At 43.8% G+C, this 18,055-nt stretch overlaps 1 protein-coding gene across 4 annotated transcripts in view; it reads left to right on the top strand.

Annotated features, from left to right (window-relative positions):
- Window positions 1–18,055, top strand: part of LOC111964530 (nuclear pore complex protein Nup214) — a 66,268-nt gene that overhangs the window by 42,326 nt on the left and 5,887 nt on the right. For 2 of the 4 annotated variants that reach the window (XM_070443607.1, XM_070443606.1), the window contains exons 30-35: window positions 1,496–1,563; window positions 1,838–2,018; window positions 5,167–5,334; window positions 7,115–7,286; window positions 11,106–11,260; window positions 14,566–14,599. In XM_070443607.1, coding sequence (XP_070299708.1) covers window positions 1,496–1,563; window positions 1,838–2,018; window positions 5,167–5,334; window positions 7,115–7,286; window positions 11,106–11,260; window positions 14,566–14,599 — 778 coding nt within the window. Of the gene's footprint in view, window positions 1–1,495; window positions 1,564–1,837; window positions 2,019–5,166; window positions 5,335–7,114; window positions 7,287–11,105; window positions 11,261–14,565; window positions 14,600–16,368; window positions 17,182–18,055 lie in introns of those variants that run through there. The other 2 variants (XM_070443604.1, XM_070443605.1) reach the window with 2 other exon arrangements.

The following is an 18,055-nucleotide window of genomic DNA, read 5'->3' on the forward strand; positions in this document are numbered from 1 at the left end:
TTGTTATTCTCAATGGATGTAAAAACAGACTGAGTTTACTTGCTGTTTGCGGTGAAGAAATAATTCCTTTGATGCTCCACAGCTCATTAGTGGTGGTGAGTTAAATCAGAAATGCTATCAGATCCCCAAATGGGCACATTTATAAGCCTACGTTTGCACGCAGGCCAGGTAGCCAAGGCCTACTTCTGTGTAGTCAGGTACGTGTCCTTACTCAACATTGACAGGAGCCCTCCATACGAAACACAATGAATAAATGGACAACTCGTAAATGGAATGAAATATACCAAAACTTGTTTCTCACAAGTGTAACCTAGGTTGTGTAACCTAGGTTGTGCGCTCTGCAAACAATGTGTCCACTCCGACAATGAGAACTGTAAAAGATTGTAATATTGAATGCCTATATTGAATGCATTAACAGAAATTACTGTAACCAAACAAACATTGTAGATGATAAATGATGGGAATTAACGGTACATGTACTACTGGTGATACTGGTGTGCCATCCCCGCGTTCTCCCCAATGGATTAGTCCACTCAGACAGGCATCAATCAAGACATGTGCAATACATTTTTGTTGTTGCAACTGCTCAACTAAAATATTCTCGATCGACCAACAGCCCATCAACCAAACAATCGACCAGTCGACTAAATGCAGTCAGCCCTACTGTTTCTTTTATAGAAAATTAGCATACACAGTCAGAAGCATTTAATCTACGCCCTAAACTTGTTCACAAACAATGTCACCACATGGACTAATTCAAGCCACAGTAAATGATAAGGTGGGTGTCATGAGTGAGTGAGTCATTGCCAAGTCCCAGGTCCAGACTAAAGGCAGTCCCAGCATTAATTTGTAGACCTGTCCCCATACTCTGAGAGAATAACATTTCATGTTCCGCCTGATTATTAGAGGGGAATTGATTCTCGGCACGAGGGATTTAATGGACAGTCGTACAGCCCGCTTTCTAAAAGCCACCGATTTAAAGGGGGAACGAGCAGAGGCCCAGGCAAAATGGAAGTGGAAGAAAAGGGAAATGTGGAAGATATCCACCAGCCAGTATGGCTGGCTTTCTCACACACACAGCTTACGCTCTGCCACACACACAGCATGTACGCATCGATCTACAGTTTGTCAGAGGGCTTATCACACTGCATACATATCCAGTGTACATGGTGGCATTGTGTCAGAGATAAATGTGGGGATTTGTCTTTTTCTGCTCCACTGTCTTCCCCCCCTCAGTCATCTATAACCTGCAAAGAAAATAGTTCTGTCGCCATAGTCTAATGCTGCTGGAACGAGACCATCCATAAAACGACTGCACTATCAGCGTACACACACACACACACAGTTCTGACTTCCTACCATTGTCATCATCGCTAACCTTAAATGACTGTACGTCTAAAGGACAAATTGTGATAGTTTGCATGGTTGTATTGTACAGAGCCTGCTTAATGTATTTTATGTGCTACTTATTATTTTCTGTCCTCTTCCCTCCCAGCTTTCGGAAGCTCCTCCACTACCTCAGTGTTCGGTCAACAGCCCAGTACTGGGAGTGTCTTTGGACAGGTAACATTCACATTTGACAGTGTGTACAAAATAGACAACCATCCTACCATTTTGATATGTAACACTTCAGGGAAAGACTCCCAAATGCCCCTCTTCAAATGTGCACACGCTCGCACCACTCACATACACATTAGATGTATTATTGCATTTGGGTAAGAATCATGGAGAGAACTCATCAGGGAGGCTCATATGTACTTATTACTGCATAACCATCACTGATCATTGTGATCTTGTTGTGACCGTGGCTGTGCACCCCTCCCCCTATCCTACCCAGCAGCAGCCATCCAGCGGTGGGGGTCTGTTTGGATCTGGCTCTGCCCCGGCTGCAGCCTCCCAGCAGGCAGGGGGAGGCTTCTTCAGCGGCCTGGGGGGCAAACCCAGTGAGGACGCCGCCAACAAGAACCCTTTCGGCACTGCCGCTGCCACCGGGGGCTTCGGACAGCCCAACCAGACAGGTGGGAGAAGGGGTCGAGAAGGGTTGTAGCAGAAAGGATGACTGATCTTAGATTTAAACTTCCTGTTAAATTTTAAGACGGAAGGGTGCAGTTATCATCAGCAGGGGGGACCCTTTGATTGACATCCCTCTTGCACAGAATGATAAAGTCCACTGCAAACAACACAATGCAAATCACCAGAGTTCTTAAAATTATAGCTAAAATATTTTTGCATTAATGTTATCAAGACCGATGTTTTCATGTGGGGGAAGGTAGCGAATATAATAATCTTTTTTGTTTCTAAACACAGCCTCACGTAAATCGATTTTCCTCAGCATTATGCTGCGAGTCTTAATCTCATAAGCAGAGCAGTGATTTAGCCTGTTGCTACTGGAGGCACTGACAGCGTATGTATCTGTGCTATCCTATCTATGACACAACATGAGTCAACACAACACAACCATCCTCTATAGCTCCAGGTCATATGTTACTGCTCAACAGAATGGCATAGTTTTCCATAGCAAATAGGCTTTTATCTGTATGTTTTCTTATTCCTCTAATGCACACAAACTGCATCGAATCATCCATGTTTGTTCTGTAGATGAATGCAAATATGTTCATATTTTCCCAACCTTTTATTTTATTTTATTTTATTTAACCTTTATTTAACCAGGTAGGCAAATTGAGAACACGTTCTCATTTACAATTGCGACCTGGCCAAGATAAAGCAAAGCAGTTCGACACATACAACAACACATAGTTACACATGGAGTAAAACAAACATATAGTCAATAATACAGTGGGAAAAAAAATAAGTCTATATACAATGTGAGCAAGTGAGGTGAGATAAGGGAGGTGAAGGCAAACAAATATATGTATAAATAAATAAAAATATAAAAGGCCATGGAGGCGAAGTGAGTACAACACAGCAAGTAAAATAAAAACTAAAAAAACAATGGAATGGTTGGTTTGCAGTGGAAGAAAGTGCAAAGTAGAGACAGAAATAATGGGGTGCAAAGGAGCAAAATAAATTAATAAATAAATACAGTAGGTAAAGAGGTAGTTGTTTGGGCTAAATTGTAGATGGGTTATGTACAGGTGCAGTAATCTATGAGCTGCTCTGACAGCTGGTGCTTAAAGCTAGTGAGGGAGATAGGTGTTTCCAGTTTCAGAGATTTTTGTAGTTCGTTCCAGTCATTGGCAGCAGAGAACTGGAAGGAGAGGCGTCCAAAGGAAGAATTGGTTTTGGGGGTGACTAGAGAGATATACCTGCTGGAGCGCGTGCTACAGGTAGGTGCTGCTATGGTGACCAGCGAGCTGAGATAAGGGGGGACTTTACCTAGCGTCAAACAACCTTGAGGTGGTACGTGATTCATTTGTGTTAAACAATGTTAATGAAATCATTAGTCTACTTTTCTTCCAAACTATATTTCACTGTGGTACTGTACATGTAGGTTTGATGAGTAGAAATATCCACTTGAGCCACCCCCATACTGTCCTATGCCCTATTTTGTTCCGAATTGAAATGGTGCAGTATTCTGATTATGGCTATGTGAATATGTATGACCCATTTCATAGGGACTATGTGATAGTATAGTATATCCCTGGTTTGCCTACGGCTTTGATTCTTATGAGATATGTCATGCTATGGCACTCATGTATTGCTTTTTATTACATTTTCCCTGAACATATTCTTACCCACATTTTCACCCATGTCTTTGCTGCATGCAGACCATTAGCTTTTAGTCAAATTCCTCAATTCCATTGTTTCTTTGACAATCACCTTTGGGAAGAGCACTGCAAATGACTATTTTCCTTGAGTCGCTCTTAACTGACAGTAGGCGTTGTGCCATGCTGCGTAATACATCAAGTGTCCGTCCCAATGTCTTCCACACACACCTAATACCATTTAGCCACATATCCATTTCCTCCCTCCTTGTCTCTATGATGAAAAGTGACCCCCTTTATCTGGTAGTCAGTCAGGTAACTTGTTTATGTAACCACCCAGCCACAGGAGAATCCATTTTGATTTGAAAGGTGATTATTTTATTTTCTCTCAAGTTGTTTGCTTTCAAGTTACTATGTTGCAAATTGTTGGAGCGGGAAGTGCTAAATTGCATCTCAAATGAGATTTCAGTGTTGCGTGTCATTTACACACAAGTACTTTCCATGCTCAGTATTACCATTATGGTGAAAGCATTGTGCAAAAAAAGTATGAAAATGTCTCCTAGAAAATAGTCTGGACTCTCTATGCTGATTTGATATATGATGTCTGGGACTTGAAAAAGATGTGTGAAATGAACATTGCAGGAAACCTTAATTCGAAAACTAAAATTTAACGATCGGAAATTAGGCTTTTAAACATCTCTCCAGTGTCTCTCTATCAAAAAGAGAGGAAAGATTTAAATGAGTATTGAAACATTGGCAGCGTTGACATGGGGGCCACATCTGCCAGTGCAGTCGGAACAGAAAGTGACCAGTGGGCTGTTAGGTTGCAACTGATCCCAGGTCAGATGAAGAGGCCGACTTCCCAGCCATATAAAAGTGAGACGCACTGCACTGTGAAGATCAAAAGACAGAGGGAGACCTGGGTCAACCGGAAAGTGTGTTCTTCTCATGACACCCCCGAAACAATATTCCACCACATTGTTCTAAAGATGAACATCTAATGAGCTTGGAGGGAGATGGATGGAGAGAGAGAAAGAGAAAGAAGTTAGGCGGCTGATTTTCCTCGCATGATTTTGAAATGGATGTGTCTGAGTGAGGAATCGTGGGCAGAAAAGAGAGCTCTGTGAAGCTGTCAAGGGTTTCCCATAGCATTGCTTAGGCAGGATGCTTAGCGGCGCTCTGTCTAGAAATCTTTTGGGATCATTTTACGTCTTTAAGACTAACTATTGGAAACACATGGTTGGTTTACTTTTGTGTAGAAACTTTTGTTTTCCTCTATCTATTGGAAACACTAAGGCTGTTGACTTAACTATAAGTTAACTGGAACTGAGTACTGGCCCTTCAAATGTTCTGCTGCTTGAGTTCCTGCACCTCTTATAGAATATTAGCTTAAAACTATTGCACCTAAATATGAACAGTCCCAGCACTCAAAATGAGTACAGGCACCTATTTCAGTTTAGCACTGCTATAAATCCATTGTTAACCTCTGTTTGTCCTACAGGAGGAACTACCCTGTTTGGGAACAGCGGGGCCAAAACCTTTGGCTTTGGCTCCCCAGCGTCAACATTCGGAGGGGGGGAGCAGACGGCCAGTGGGACCTTCAGCACGGGAGGGGGGAGTGTGGCCGCTCAGGGGTTCGGCTCCTTCTCCACACCCACCAAACAAACAGGTAGGCTACACCCTCACCCCAAAACAAGTGACAAATCACCCAGCTCTGTCAACTCCAGACTTTTGTGTCCATGGTGATGTACTGTATATGTTCAAAAGTGTTATCCAACAATGTTACAAATAACCCTTCTGTTGTTAGCCGCACTGCTTCTTGACACACTGCCCGCTTAACCGAAGTCAGCGTGCATGCGCCCGGTCAGCCACCAGGAGTCGCTAGAGCACGATGGGACAAGGACATCCCGGCCGGCCGGCCAAACCCTCCCCTGACCCGGATGGTGCTGGGCCAATTGTGCACCGCCTCATGGGTCTCGGTCGCGGCCGGCTGCGACACAGTCTGGGATCAAACCCGGGTCTGTAGTTACGCCTCTAGCACTACGATGCAGTGCCTTGGGCCCCCCGAGTGGCGCAGCGGTCTCTTTACAATACCTTCTACCCTCTGTGAACGCATTCCCCATCACTATCCCCTCCAGTCTCTTTGACTGTAATAGTAACAGCCATTTACATTCTTGGCTCCGTCTCTGATGTTGTCCTGTCCGCCTCGGGCTATTGATGCGGCAGGTGGCTCAGTGACGTGTGAGGGTCAGAGAGAAGGGCAGGTGGTTATGGATGAACACTCCACACACGCATCACTTCCTCTTTGGCCCTGTGGCAGCAGCAGATCCACTCCCTGCAACCTCAGCTGCCGCCAGTGCTTGCTCCCCAAGGAGAGACTCACTCTGTACTCCTTTATCATCTGAGTTACAGCTAGAGTCACATTATCTCTCTCTCTCTGCCAGTACAGCACTAGTAGATCATGGTTAGGCTATCTTTGTAGCATCTTTCCGAGCTAATGAACAGTCTTGGCGTCGACTTGGCTAAAGAAGTCAAAGCATCAATCAATTTAGTCAACGCCGTTATATTTCCTCAATTTAGCAAAAAATATAGCATATCTTAGCAATTAGAGTCATAGCGTTCCCCAAAAGTTAGCACCACCGCAGTTTTGTCTTGGCATTTTACTCAGCTAGCTATATAGCAGTAGCATCTACCCCTAAACTCTTCTGGTCATATTCACAAAGCATCTAAGAATAGGAGTGCTGATCAAGGATCAGGTCATCCCTCTTATTCATTACCTGATCATAGATTAGCCCTCGTACTCTGAGACGCTTTATTAATACGGAACCTGGTTTTTTTGGCTACTATCACTGGCCAGGGTCCAAGGAATGTAATCCCATTACATTAGCCCAATCAATTATTCACTGGGCCGTGCTCGTAGCCAGGCTGTCATTTCAGTGATCCCCTCTCTTTATGACTCTCTTTTCATCCCAGAGAGTGTGTGGTTGGAAATTGATTCCCATCAAGCCCTCATCGCCCCAATGCTGTGTGTGTGCGTGCGTGTGCGTGCGTGCGTGTGTGAGAGAGAGAGAAATCTGTTGTCCCTGAACAGAAATGGAGGTGTTGTAGAGCAGACCACAATACAATAAAAACTTTATTTATCATGTTGGGGCTGTTAGTTTCAGGGCAACAGCAGGTGTGACATACACATCCATCAAAGTTGAGGAAGAATATAAACATTGCCTGTGTTTGCTTATATTTTTGAAGTATTTACCTATGTATGGTTAGTATTAGACTGTGGTAAGTGTCCCCTGAGACATTCTGTCCTGCCCGCCCATCTCAACGAATTCAAGAATATTGCTCATATACGTGTCAGCTTTATTCATGTAACCATCCCTCTCACGTATTGTTATCAAAGCAAAGTCAGCCAACTTACTCTTCCTCACACCCCTCTATCTGTACCCCTTCAGGTGGTTTTGGGAGCGCCCCTGTGTTCGGTAGCCCCCCTGCTTTCGGGGGCTCCCCAGCGTTTGGGGGGACAGCAGCGTTTGGCTCGGCCCCATCCTTCAGCAGTCCCATGGGCTCCTCAGCCAGCAAGGTGTTTGGAGAGGGCACGGCAGCCGCCAACGTGGGAGGATTCGGGTAAGAGAGACACCCATATGGAGAGTGAGATGTTTTGTATTGTTCTAAAATGACAGTGTAGAAGATCTCAATATTCTTGATTAGTAGTCTTGCAAGGTTTTTATGCATTTATTGCTGTATATTGGTTATTGTCTTGGTTTTGTTATGTATATTATGTATAGGGGCGGCAGGTAGCCTAGGGGCGGCAGGTAGCCTGGGGCGGTTAGGGGTTAGAGCGTTGGGGCAGTAACCGAAAGGTTGCTAGTTCGAATCCCCAACCTCCTTTCTCAACTTGGGCATAATACCCTAAACCCCGCTCGGCTACACTGGCACACGTTAATGAGCTTGACATTTTAATTTAGGAAAGTCCACAATAGTTTAGTATTGAAGATTTACTTACGTCAAGTATTTAAGTATTTCTGGTATTTGTTTATCACTATACATCAGGGGATGGAAATCAGTCAGCTATAACCACCCAGACCTCCTGCAGAGTCAACCTTTGTTCTGAATTTAACCTCAACCCTCATTGTACAATTATGGGAGAAAATGGGATTATTCCTCCATCCCCTCCCGCTCAGCTCCCTCTCCCCCTGGAGCAGCCCCCCTGGCACGTGCAGGCCTGCTGAGGCGTTGGGCACCTCTGCCAAACCCCAAACCACGTAGGCAGGCAGAGCTAGATTATTCCAGATAATCCCACTCTGAGGTCATACCGCCAGCAGATTAAGATGGGCTAGTTCCCCCCTTCTCTCTAGCCTCCCTCTCTCTCTCCTCCCTGGGGTTGTTGTATTAGGCACAGGTCTTCTAGAGGGAATTGCCAACTAAACCCCCACCCCTCAATTCTCTACCACGCCCTCTACACACAGACACACGCTTTACACCCTCTGCCTCGGGTCCTGTTGGTTGCAGGGAGATGGGAGCTAGCCTTGCCGTGCGTGAACTCATCTCTCTCTTTTTCTTATTCTTCTCCCATTCTCTCACTCCTTTCTCTATTTAAGTTGTCAGGGTTTCATCCTATTGGGCTGTCAGATGGCAGCAGGCCCAGTGGCTTGGTGTTTTCATTCATTCCCTTCCTCCATTCAGTCATACTTATTAGATTTTTTTTTAAATGTGTTATTATGTCAGGACTCGTGAGGTAATTTTTTTCCCAGTCTTTATCTCACTTGTTATCACCCCGTCGTCTTGTTTACAAGGAGAAATATTGATAAAGTTGTTTACGAATGCCTGTCCTAGTTTTGTTGTTTTCCAAACCCCTGCAAATATTTATTGAAAGATGGTTTCGATGATACAGTATTTCATGACTCCCTACAACCAGTAAATGTCACCCTCCCTATCTTTTTAAAGTGGCTCCTCAATTTAGCAGTTTGCCGTACCTAGAAATGAGGCGATTGACCCAAGGGCGGTGGAGGTGGGTGGGCTGACCAGAAAGAGATTGGCTCCTGTATTAGGGTCAGAGGTCAGCCTTTATTTCTGTCCAGGGGTCTACCCATGCTGCCTCCAAGATTAAAACCAGCAGAGCAACTGAGCTGGCTGGAAGTCCCGGACTATTCTGTACCCCTCTCTCGCTGTCCCTCTCTTCTCACTCTCTTCTTTCATGTCTTTATTCTTATTTTTCCGCTTCCCCTCTCTGTCTCCTCTCTGACCACTGCAACACACGTATTACACATGCACATAGTATAGTATCTCTCCTTCACTCGTCCTCATCCCCTCATCTCTCTGCTGATGTTTGATGACTCTAGTCAAATAATCCTGGTTCAGTTGTGTGACTGGCACTGGTCTTGTCTGTCTCGCTCAGGGCACCTGAAGCCTCTGTTAGAAGTAGCTTCCCCTCACACTGTTCTACTACACGTTTAAACTCAATAAAACATCAAACAAACTCTGCTCCCTGACTGTGTCGCAGCTTCCACACACAGATCCCAGATCAGTAGGGTGAAGAGCCGTGGGAGCATTAGCGACTTATTCCGTTGTAATTTAAATCAAGGCTTATTGCAATATGCTTTGATGTAATGGGCTCTGATATTATTCCAGGCAAGGCTGTTCCTCTGCATATTTTAGGTTACCTCTCCTCTCTGGGTTAGAATGGTAATGGGAACAGAGTAGAGGGACTGGGGTATTGTGCTAGACTAGCTGTACTAAACAGTCTACAGACTGGAGGGAGAGGGAGTTAACGGGATTGCAGCCATAAGAAGTTAACGGGATGATATGACAACAGCCAGTGAAAGTGCAGGGCGCCAAATTCAAACAACAGAAATCTCATAATTAAAATTCCTCAAACATACATGTATTTTATACCATTTTAAAGGTAATCTTGTTGTTAATCCCACCAAAGTGTCCGATTTCAAATAGGCTTTTCAGCAAAAGCACCACAAACGATTATGTTAGGTCACCACCAACTCACAGAAAAATTCAGCCATTTTTCCAGCCAAAGAGAGGAGTCACAAAAAGCACAAATAGAGATAAAATTAATCACTAACCTTTGATGATCTTCATCAGATGACACTCATAGGACTTCATGTTACACAATACATATATGTCTTGTTCGATTAAGTTCATATTTATATCCAAAAACCTCAGTTTACATTGGCGCCATGTTCAGAAATGCCTCCAGAATATCCAGAGAAATTGCAGAGAGCCACGTCAAATAACATAAATACTCATCATAAACTTTGATGAAAGATACATGTTTTACATAGAATTAAAGATACACTTGTTCTTAATGCCAGATTTCAAAAAGCTTTACGGCAAAACACAATATTCAATCATCTGAAAACAGCGTTCAGCCACAAAAGCAAGCCCATACAGTTACCCGCCAAATTGTGCAGTCAACAAAACTCATAAAAAGCATTATAAATCTTCACTTACCTTTGCTGATCTTCGTCGGAATGCACTCCCAGGACTCCCACTTCCACAATAAATGTTTATTTTGTTCGGTAATGTCCATCATTTATGTCCAAATAGCTATTTTTGTTTGCGTGTTTGGTAAACAAATCCAACGTCTAGAAGCGCGTTCACTAAAAGCTGACGAAATGTCCAAAAGTTCCGTAATAGTCAGTAGAAACATGTCAAACGATGTATTGAATCAATCTTTAGAATGTTTTTAACATAAATCTTGAATAACGTTCCAACCGGAGAATTACATTGACTTCAGATGAGCGATGGAACAGAGCTCCCTCTCATGTGAACGCGCATGRTSAAAGCATGGTCAGGTCATGGCAGACCTGACTAATTCCCCTCTCATTCGGCCCCCTTCACAGTAGAGGCATCAGACAAGGTTCTACAGACTGTTGACATTTAGTGGAAGGCGTAACTCATCCATATCTCGCTGTGATTTCAATAGGATCTTGGTTGAAAATTGACCCGCCTCAGAATTCCCACTTCCTGTTTGGATTTTTTCTCAGGTGTTTGCCTGCCATTTGAGTTCTGTTATACTCACAGACATAATTCAAGCAGTTTTAGAAACTTCAGAGTGTTTTCTATCCAATAATAATAATAATATGCATATATTAGCAACTATGACTGAGGAGCAGGCTGTTTACTCTGGGCACCTCTGTGCACCTTTCATCCAAGCTACTCAATACTGCCCCTGCAGCCATAAGAAGTTAAGGAGCACAGAGTATAGTAATTCTTCCTCTGACTGTATGGTCTCAGGACTGATGTAGATATAGAGTATTATAAAGTGGATGTAAACGGACCAGTGCGTCAATAACGTAAGAAATCAATTGTACCAACGGTTATTCAACACATCCTCATGAAATGTTGATTAGGCTATTGTTAGACTGTAATATTGAATATTCAGTCTTTTAATGTTTTTAATCTTTTATGTGCATTTCTCTTCCTTCACAGCTTTGCTTCCACTCAACAAAACACACTGTCGTTTGGTGCTCTAGCCAACCAGAGTGCCCCATCATTTGGTAACCTGGCCCAGCAGCAGCAGGGGTCAGGGTTCGGAGCTCCTCAGCCCAGCGGCTTCTCTGGGTTCGGACAGCAGGGAGGAGGAGGTGAGTAGTAATATCTCACCCGTTCAGTTTTTCAGATTATTGCATAGGAACGCTGCTCTAGATTATCCAGATGCACCCCAAGCCTTAATTGACAATTTCCCTTCCCTCCCTATTCTTGTGACTAAACTGTATGAAAAGAGTCCAACCCCCGGCTTAGTCATTTCTGCCCCTGCAGTCTCCTCCCCACTCCCCCAGCCACGCTAATAAGGAACAAATTAACAAGGTCCTCGTTTGAAGCCTTGCCAGTGAGTCCCTTCCCCTATTCCCCTGAAGTAAAGCCACAGTTTTTTTAATGTAACCTTTATTTAACTAGGCAATTCAATAAAAACACATTCTTATTTACAATGACGGCCTACCGGGGAATTCGATTTTTACCTTGTCAGCTCGGGAATTCGATACAGCAACCTTTCGGTTACTGGCCCAATGCTCTAACCACTAGGCTACCTGCCGCCCCTGGTTAACTAAGCCCATTAGTGACTGTTTAAATAGCAGTAATTTAGCCTAGTGGCTAATGCTATACCCAGCACTCTGTTTGCTGTGCAGTACAACAGGGCCACAAGATGCATCGCTAGGTTAATACTAGGCTAGGCTAGCCGTGGGGATGGTGGAATCCCACAAGTGGCTTCCTATTAACCCACATTCCTACTGCGGTCACATGCCGCCATGCAAGTTATCTTTTTTGTTTGTATATGGTACAGTTTTCTCAAGATGGGAAGAGGAGGGTGGGAAGAACTCTTTCAGCATCTTAAACTGAACAAAAATATAAACGCAACATGTAAAATGTTGGTCCCGTGTTTCATGAGCCTGAAATAAAAGATCCCAGAAATGTTCAAGAAGATGATTAAACAGCATGATCATTACACAGGTGCAGGGGCAATAAAAGGCCACTCTAAAATGTGCAGTTTTGTCACACAATGTCACAGATGTCTCACGTTTTGAGGGAGCGTGCAATTGGAATGCTGACTGCAGGAATGTCCACCAGAACTGTTGCCAGAGAATTCTCTACCATAAGCCGCCTCCAATGTTGTTTTAGAGAATTTGGCAGTACGTCCAACCGGCCTCACAACCGCGGACCACGTGTATGGTTTTGTGTGGGTGAGCGGTTTGCTGATGTCAATGTTGTGAACAGAATGCCCCATGGTGGAGTTATGGTATGGGCAGGCATAATCTACGGACAACGAACACAATTGAATTTTATCGGTTGCAATTTAAATTCAGAGGTACCGCGATGAGATCCTGAGGCCTGTTATGAGGCCCATTTTTTTGTAATGTAGAGTACCAGTCAAAAGTTTGGACGCCTACTCGTTCAAGGGTTTTTCTTTATTTTTACTATTTTCTACATAGTAAAAAATAGTGAAGACCTCAAAACTATGAAATAATACATATGGAATCATGTAGTAACCCCCAAAAATGTGTCTTCGAAGTAGCCACCCTTTGCCTTGATGATTGCTTTGAACACTCTTGGTATTCTCTCAACCAGTCTTGAAGGAGTTCCCACATATGCTGAGCACTTGTTGGCTGCTTTTCCTTCACTCTGCGGTCCAACTCATCCCAAACCATCTCAATTGGGTTGAAGTCAGGTGATTGTGGAGGCCAGGTCATCTGATGCGGCACTACCATCACTCTCCTTCTTGATCAAATAGCCCTTACACAGCCTGGAGGTGTGTTTTGGGTCATTGTCCTGTTGAAAAACAAATGATAGTCCCACTCAGCGCAAACCCGATGGGATGGTGTATTGCTGCAGAACACTGTGGTAGCCATGCTGGTTAAGTGTACTGTTTGAATTCTAAATCAATCACAGACGGTGTCACCAGCAAAGCACCATCACACTTCCTCCTCCATGCTTCACGTGGGAACTACACATGCGGAGATCATCCGTTCACCTACTCTGTGTCTCATAAAGACACGGCGGTTGGAACCAAAAATCTCAAAGTTGGACTCATCAGACCAAAGGACAGATTTCCACCGGTCAAATGTCCGTTTCTTGGCCCAAGCAAGTCTCTTCTTCTTATTGGTGTCCTTGGGTAGTGGTATCTTTGCAGCAATTCGACCATGAAGGCCTGATTCACGCAGTCTCTTCTGAACAGTTGATGTTGAGATGTGTTTGTTACTTGAACTCTGTGAAGCATTTATTTGGGCTGCAATTTCTGAGGCTGGTAACTCTAATGAACTCATCTTCTGCAGCAGAGGTAACTCTGGGTCTTCCTTTCCTGTGGCGGTCCTCATGAGAGGCAGTTTCATCATAGCGCCTGATGGTTTTTGTGACCGCACTTGAAGAAACTTTCAAAGTTCTTGAAATGTTCCCTATTGACTGACCTTCATGTCTTAAAGTAATGATGAACGGTCGTTTCTCTTTGCTTATTTGAGCTGTTGTTGCCATAATATGGTCTTGGTCTTTTACCAAATAGTGCTATCTTCTGTATACCACCCCTACCTTGTCACAACACAACTGATTGTCTCAAACGCATTCAAGGTACACCTGTTAATTTAAATGCATTGTAGGTGACTACCTCATGAAGCTGGTTGAGTGAATGCCAAGAGTGTGCAATGCTGTCATCAAGGCAAAGCGTGGCTGCTTTGAAAAATCTCAAATATATTTTGATTAGTTTTTTGGTGAGTACATGATTCCATATGTGTTATTTCATAGTTTTGATGTCTTCACTATTATTCTACAATGTGGAAAATATAAAAAATATAAATCTTTGAATGAGTAGGTGTGTCTAAACTTTTGACTGGTACTGTATCTGTGACCAACAGATTCATATCTGTATTCCCATTCATGTGAAATCCATAGATTAGGGCCTATTTCAAATCTTGTTAGGTCTAGAGGAACTAGATAAGCAATCACATTATTATGGTTTTTGTTGGCACCCAAGTGGTTGACTGGCTCTGGAACTGAGGTAATAAGGTGGAAGTAGTAGTAACTCACCCGGGGTTTCTCTCTGTGTTATTCAGTCAACATTTTACAGAGTCATTTTAAATAGTCTCTACTGATAATTCTACCTAGATCAAGGGTGTCAAACATCTGGGGGGGGCAGGCAACTCAATATAATTTAAAATGACTAAAACAAAATTGAAACTGTAGAAATGATACTGAACCTACATTCATACAGTTTCTTGACTGTGTCCAGCTGGCTAATAATCACTGAAATGAAAGCTAGACAGTCAGAGAGCACTGAAAACACCAAACATTTTTTGCACATTTTGACGACACGGAAATCTAACCAATTTTCAGTGCTCCTGGGGCAAAAAGAGTTTGATCTAGATTAAGTGTGTTTTGTTTTTTTGTGTCTATTTTGTTGCAGGCTTTGGGTCTGCTGGCGGTTTTGGATCAAATCAGTAAGTATCACTCATCTTTGTGTGTGTGGATGGGTGTTTTGGTGTCTGTTCACATTTGTTGTGTTCATGAGTGTCTTTGTCTTTGCTTGAGTGTATACATTTGTATGTTGAGTGTTTGAACCCTCCCTACACGCACTCGCTTGTGTCTCTGGCAGTAGCGTGTGAAGGAAAAGTGTGACCACAGCCCACTTATAAGAATCTGATGGACAGCACGAATTCATAACAAGCTGCCCTAATATATCATCCCTCCTTCCCCCCTTTGTCCCTCCTGTACCTTATTCAACCCTCACCATTCTCATTTCTAACACCACTGATCTCATCACCCTCGAGGCCTCACCCCAGACACTCGCCTACTCGAGCCGCTTCCCCCTCTTTGCTCTCCTTTTCCCCTACCCCATCTACCGCTCTCCTTTTCCCCCTACCTCTTCCCTTTCTCCCTCCTTTCTTTGTGTCCTGCCTCATCCCTCCCTCTCTCCCTCCCTCCCTCCTTTATCTCCTGCCTCCTCCCTCCTTTCTTTATCTCTGCCCCTCTCCTCTCCCCCTCCCTCCCTCCTCTCCTCTCCCCCCCTCCTGCCTCCTCCCTCCCTCTCTCTCCCATCCTGCCTCCTCCCTCCCTCTCTCCCTCCTTTTGTCTCTGCCCTCCTTTTCCTCCTCCCACTCTCCCGTGCCTCCTCTCATTGTGCTGCTGTGTCACATGGCTCCTGTGTATCCCCCAGGGTGCAATGCAGTGGAATGCGACCTGAAGTGCTCAGGAGAGTGTGGCGACACGGCCCAGCTCAGAGTCATTCACATGCTGTTAGATAAGCTCCTCTGTCTCCCTCCGTTCCGCTTCACCCTCTCCCCTCCTCTTCTCCCTGTTCTTGTCTTCTATTGCTTGCTTTCTCTTCCTCGTCCCTCCTTTAACCCCCCATTTCTGACCTTGCTCCCTCCCTCATCCCCCCTTCTTCCTAATTCTCCTTCGCTCTCCTCTGTTCTTCCTCATCGCCTCATCGTACCCATTTTATATTTGTTGATGAGAGCAAAATGCTGCCAAATGCTCTCAGATGGTCCTCTGTATGTTTTACATTCATTTGATGCAACTAGAATGTATGCTTAAAGAAACATGGTTTATATTAATACTCTTTGACACAAGCAAGCATTGCGTTTTTTTTTTTTTTACAAGTCTTGATCTCATTCTGAATACATTTTCATGAGGCAAAGTGTTTTCATGTAGACAGAATTTACAGTACATAACGGCAGCTATATGTAGTTCTTAAGTGAAGTTTATTTCATTCCCTCCTCCGTCCCATAGAAACTGATGCCACTCTTCATGTAGCTGCGTCCTAGTATGACTCTAACTACCTGGACAGATCTCAAGTCCCTCTCATCACTCTTCCTCTCCTCCTTCTAGTCCCATTCCTACTTTCTTCTCTCCACCTCCCTCAGTTCTCCCCCCCGCCCGCCTATCTCAACCCTCTCTCTCCTTCTCTGTTCCACCCATCCATTTATGCCTTCATCTTCCCTTTTTAGTGTGCTATGTGTTGATATGTGTATCGTGTGCCCTCCAGGGCTCCCTCCTCATATATGTTGTATGTCCCTGTGTATACAGTACGTACATCCCTCACAGTACTGTCAGACAGCAGTAGTATTCCTCATAATCATCAGTCAGGGCAAAGCAGGGCCTAGGGGGAAAAGTCCAAACCATCACATAATAAGGTAGCTAACCTTCCAAGCAGAATTTTGTTTTTTTTGTTTTGTTTCTGTCTTCATTGTTTGTTTTTTTTCTTCAGATCATCTTCTCAAACGTTTGGAGCCGGTCCGGGTTGGAGAAGCTAGTTTTTGTTGACCCCCCTCCCCCCCGCCCCCGGGCGAGTGCACCTCTGGTGTGTGTGACCAGCAACACTGCTCTCTGCAATCAAGCTCTTTGAGTAGACGACACCTAAAGGGAGAAGGGGGAGGAAGGGTGCGCAGGTTGGGGGTGGAAGGAAGGGGGGTTGAGGTGAGACAGTCCAAACTAGTTGTAAAGTATGTAGACTGACCTTATAGACCATCGTAATAGTCTCACGTCAAGTACATCAGTGGTGACTACCATGTGGAATGTGTATTTGGATGAGTGAATTTACATTTTGTGTGTGTTTTTTAAATCAAAACAGTTGGTTGTAACGCTATAATAGATTTGTTCATCCATATGAACTTTGTTTTCCTCTATAAAATAGTTCTGCAGTTCATAATTGAGCCTCGTTCTCACATTTTGAATCTGGGAAAGTTTAAAACTTTCAATTTAAGTTTTAAGATATCTTATATTCCAAGCTTTAGTAGTTCTGATAAGAATCAAGTTCTTAATGTTTCTCAAAACGTGTCTTGTCTCACTAAATGGAGTAGAAAATACCATCCTCCGCAACAATAATTCATCATTTACTGACTCCAGACAAGACTTAGTCAAGTCGTTGATAGAAGTATCAACTCTTGATTGCGTACAATGAACTGCAATATGAGAAAATATTTTGCTTTTTATAATGCCTACTGCTGGTACCCCCATTCCTATAAATATGTATATTTTATACATGGAAAATGGGAAATAAACTTGGCAATTCTCAAATCTGTATCTAATGTAGTCTCTAATTTTTTGACAATGCACTGAAGATGAGCACTAATTGATCGCCTTTTGTTGTTTTAATGATGACAGCCTCTGGCTATTTTCCTATTGCTTTTGTGTCTGTTTTATTTATTTTTTATTTAACTAGGCAAGTCCGTTAAGAACAAATTCTTATTTACAATGACGGCCTACCCCGGCAACATCCTCCCCTAACCCAGACGACACTGGGCCAATTGTGCCCTGCCCTATGGGACTACCGATCATGGCCTGTTGTGATACAGCCCGGAATCGAACCAGGGTCTGTAGTGATGCCTCTAGCACTGCGATGCAGTGCCTTAGACCGCTGCGCCACTCGGGAGTCTGTCTGTCTGCTTATTAAACAGAAGATTTCATATATGATTAGCTTGCAGTTTAACAATTAGATGTCTTTGGACTAAATACTTTACTGACTATTGTATCCGTGGGGAAAATTTGTTGCAAATTTGTGGCAGTATCATGTAAGTTGATGTATTTAATTGATGTAATTCATTCATCAACCTTGGATTAAGAGTATTTGAATCAGAGAGGAGCTGCTGAAGAGGGTTGTCTCTGGCATTAGCTGGCGAAAAATGAAATAATTGAATGCAGCATAAGTAAGGTAAGGGAGCTACAGGCGGGTGGAGAATGTGGAGGAATTCACTGGCCCTTATTAAGTATTAGACATTTGGATGTAAGCCTAAGACATTGCAGGAATGAGTGTATAGTGAAAAGAGGGGTGCTAGTGTTTTGTAGTGGTATCTGGTCTTTGTGGCTGTCACCAGAATGCCATCCATGGCCACCGCAATTGAGAATGTCACCGTCGCTCTGTCCCCTTAACTCTGGCGGGCCTGGCAATGGGGGGA

Source organism: Salvelinus sp. IW2-2015, linkage group LG5 (genome assembly GCF_002910315.2).
Source record: "Salvelinus sp. IW2-2015 linkage group LG5, ASM291031v2, whole genome shotgun sequence".
NCBI classification, from domain to species: Eukaryota; Metazoa; Chordata; class Actinopteri; order Salmoniformes; family Salmonidae; genus Salvelinus; species Salvelinus sp. IW2-2015.